Source organism: Micromys minutus, assembly GCF_963924665.1.
Source record: "Micromys minutus genome assembly, chromosome: 4".
In the NCBI taxonomy this organism is placed as follows: Eukaryota; Metazoa; Chordata; class Mammalia; order Rodentia; family Muridae; genus Micromys; species Micromys minutus.
The window spans coordinates 52779896-52782206 of NC_137973.1; the positions used below are offsets into that span (position 1 = coordinate 52779896).

Below are 2311 nucleotides of genomic sequence, written 5' to 3' on the forward strand. Positions count from 1 at the left end.
AAAAAAAAGATAGGATCTGAGTTGGTGTCCATGAATGACTGGTTATCCTTAATGTACAATGTCACTTCTCCCCTGCATATCATTTTTTTTGACACATGGCTTTGCAAGCTGTTAGCATCAACCCTGAGAAGTAATGCTTTCAAACAATGCTGTTCTTCTTAGAAGGGATCTCATAGATACTGTTCCCTTCCTCTATAAGAATATCATGGAGACGTTTTTAAAAGACAGCATTTATTTCCTTTAGAGAGTAACTAATATCCAATTCTTCTGTACACATTAGGATGAAAAAACACAAACAGTGGAGAACTTTGGAAAATAAAAATAAAAAGTCTTTTCATGTCTTAGACAAGGGGTGCAGAAGTGACAAAAGAGAAAAAAAAATGGAGGCAAACCCATGCTCTTTCTAGCCTCACATCTGAAGGCATGGGGGGGGGGAGGGGAACTGTCATGAGGAGAGAGTTAAGCAAAGCAGAGAGCAGATTCTAGTGAGCCTATGGTACCTTAGTATGAAGCACTGATAACTGGAAGGGAAAGAGAGAAGAGAGATGCTCTAGACATTACCAAGAGTGACCCTGACTCTGTTTATGCCCAGTGAATGTTACCTGTAGAGGGTGAAACTTCACAAAACCAGCAGATGGGAACAAATACAGAGACCCACAGCAAGACATTATCAGAGAGAATCCCTGGAACACACAGCTCTAAATTTGTCTCCATCAAAGTACTCCCTTCAGAGCTCACAGAACTTTGCAGAAGAGGAGGTGGAGAAAGACTGTAAGAGCCAGATGGGGATGGAGAACACCAAGAAAACAATGTTTTCTAAACCAACCAAGCAAAGCTCAGATGAACTCAAGAAACTCAAAAGAACAAAGACTAAAGCAACAAGCTCACAGTCTATAATGATCTATCCTGGGTCAACTTGACACAGCTACAGTCATTAAAGAAGAAGGATCCTTAGTTCAAGAAATGCCTTCATAAGATCCAAGTATAAGACATTTTCTCAGCTAGTGATCAATGAGTGAAGGTCTTATCCATTGTAATAACCTCCCTGAGCTGATAGTCCTGGGTTCTACAAGAAAACAGGCTGAGAAACCATATGAAGCAAGCCAGTAAGCAACACTTTTCACGACCTCTGCATCAGCTCCTGCTTCCTGACCTGCTTGAGATGCTGTCCTGACTTCCTTTGTTGATGAACAGCAATGTAGATGTGTAAGCTGAATAAACCCTTTTTTTCCACCTTGGCTTTTGGTCATGGTGTTTTGTTGCAGCGTATAACTGCATATATAGCTTTTTTTTTTTTTCCGCCCGCTCCCTCCTCCCCCCAGCGCCGCTCCGGCTCCACCGCGCTCACTCCGCTCTGTCAGGCTAGCGCCGCTGTCCCCAGCCGTCACCATGATCATCTACCGGGACCTCATCAGCCATGACGAGCTGTTCTCCGACATCTACAAGATCCGGGAGATCGCGAACGGGCTGTGCCTGGAGGTGGAGGGCAAGATGGTCAGTAGAACAGAGGGTGCCAGCGATGACTCGCTCATTGGTGGAAATGCTTCCGCTGAAGGTCCGGAGGGCGAAGGTACCGAAAGCACAGTGGTCACCGGTGTTGACATTGTCATGAATCACCACTTACAAGAAACCAGCTTCACAAAAGAGGCCTACAAAAAGTACATCAAAGACTACATGAAATCACTCAAAGGCAAACTTGAAGAACATAAACCAGAAAGAGTGAAGCCTTTTATGGCTGGAGCTGCAGAGCAAATTAAGCACATCCTTGCTAACTTCAATAACTACCAGTTTTTTATTGGTGAGAACATGAATCCAGATGGCATGGTTGCTCTCCTGGACTACCGTGAGGATGGTGTGACTCCATTCATGATTTTCTTTAAGGATGGCTTAGAGATGGAAAAATGTTAACAAATTGGATCTATCACCTGTCACCGTAATTGGCTGCTGCTTACCATCTATACAACACCAGGACTTAGGACAAATGGAACTGATGTCATCTTGAGCTCTTATTTTGACTGGGATTTATTTGGAGTGGAGGCACTGTTTTTTAAAGAAAAACATGTCATGTGGGTTGTCTAAAAATAAAGTGCATTTAAATTAAAAAAATATAACTGCATATATAAAACCATAACTAAGACAACCAGGTCTTCTGCATATATATTATGACTTTCAGCTTAGTATTTTTATGGGGCCCCCGAAATGTGTAAACAAGTGGGTCTTCGATTCTTGTGCCTTCTCTTGGGCCCTTTTTCTTCTATTAGTTTGTCTTATCCAACTTTGGTGTAGTGGTTTTTTGTTTTATTTTATTGTA

The 2311-nt window shown here is 42.4% G+C and overlaps 1 protein-coding gene across 1 annotated transcript; it reads left to right on the forward strand.

Annotated features, from left to right (window-relative positions):
- The first annotated feature begins 1313 nt into the window (after positions 1–1313).
- LOC308419410 (translationally-controlled tumor protein-like) lies at positions 1314–2111 on the forward strand. The gene has a single exon (XM_080915142.1). It carries the CDS (start codon positions 1390–1392, stop codon positions 1906–1908), a length of 519 nt encoding a protein of 172 aa, XP_080771268.1. The 5' UTR covers positions 1314–1389; the 3' UTR covers positions 1909–2111.
- The last annotated feature ends 200 nt before the right edge of the window (positions 2112–2311 follow it).

Bases quoted from the DNA above. Each gene is read 5' to 3' on its own strand.
- LOC308419410 (XM_080915142.1), top strand. From the start codon at position 1,390: ATGATCATCTACCGGGACCTCATCAGCCATGACGAGCTGTTCTCCGAC.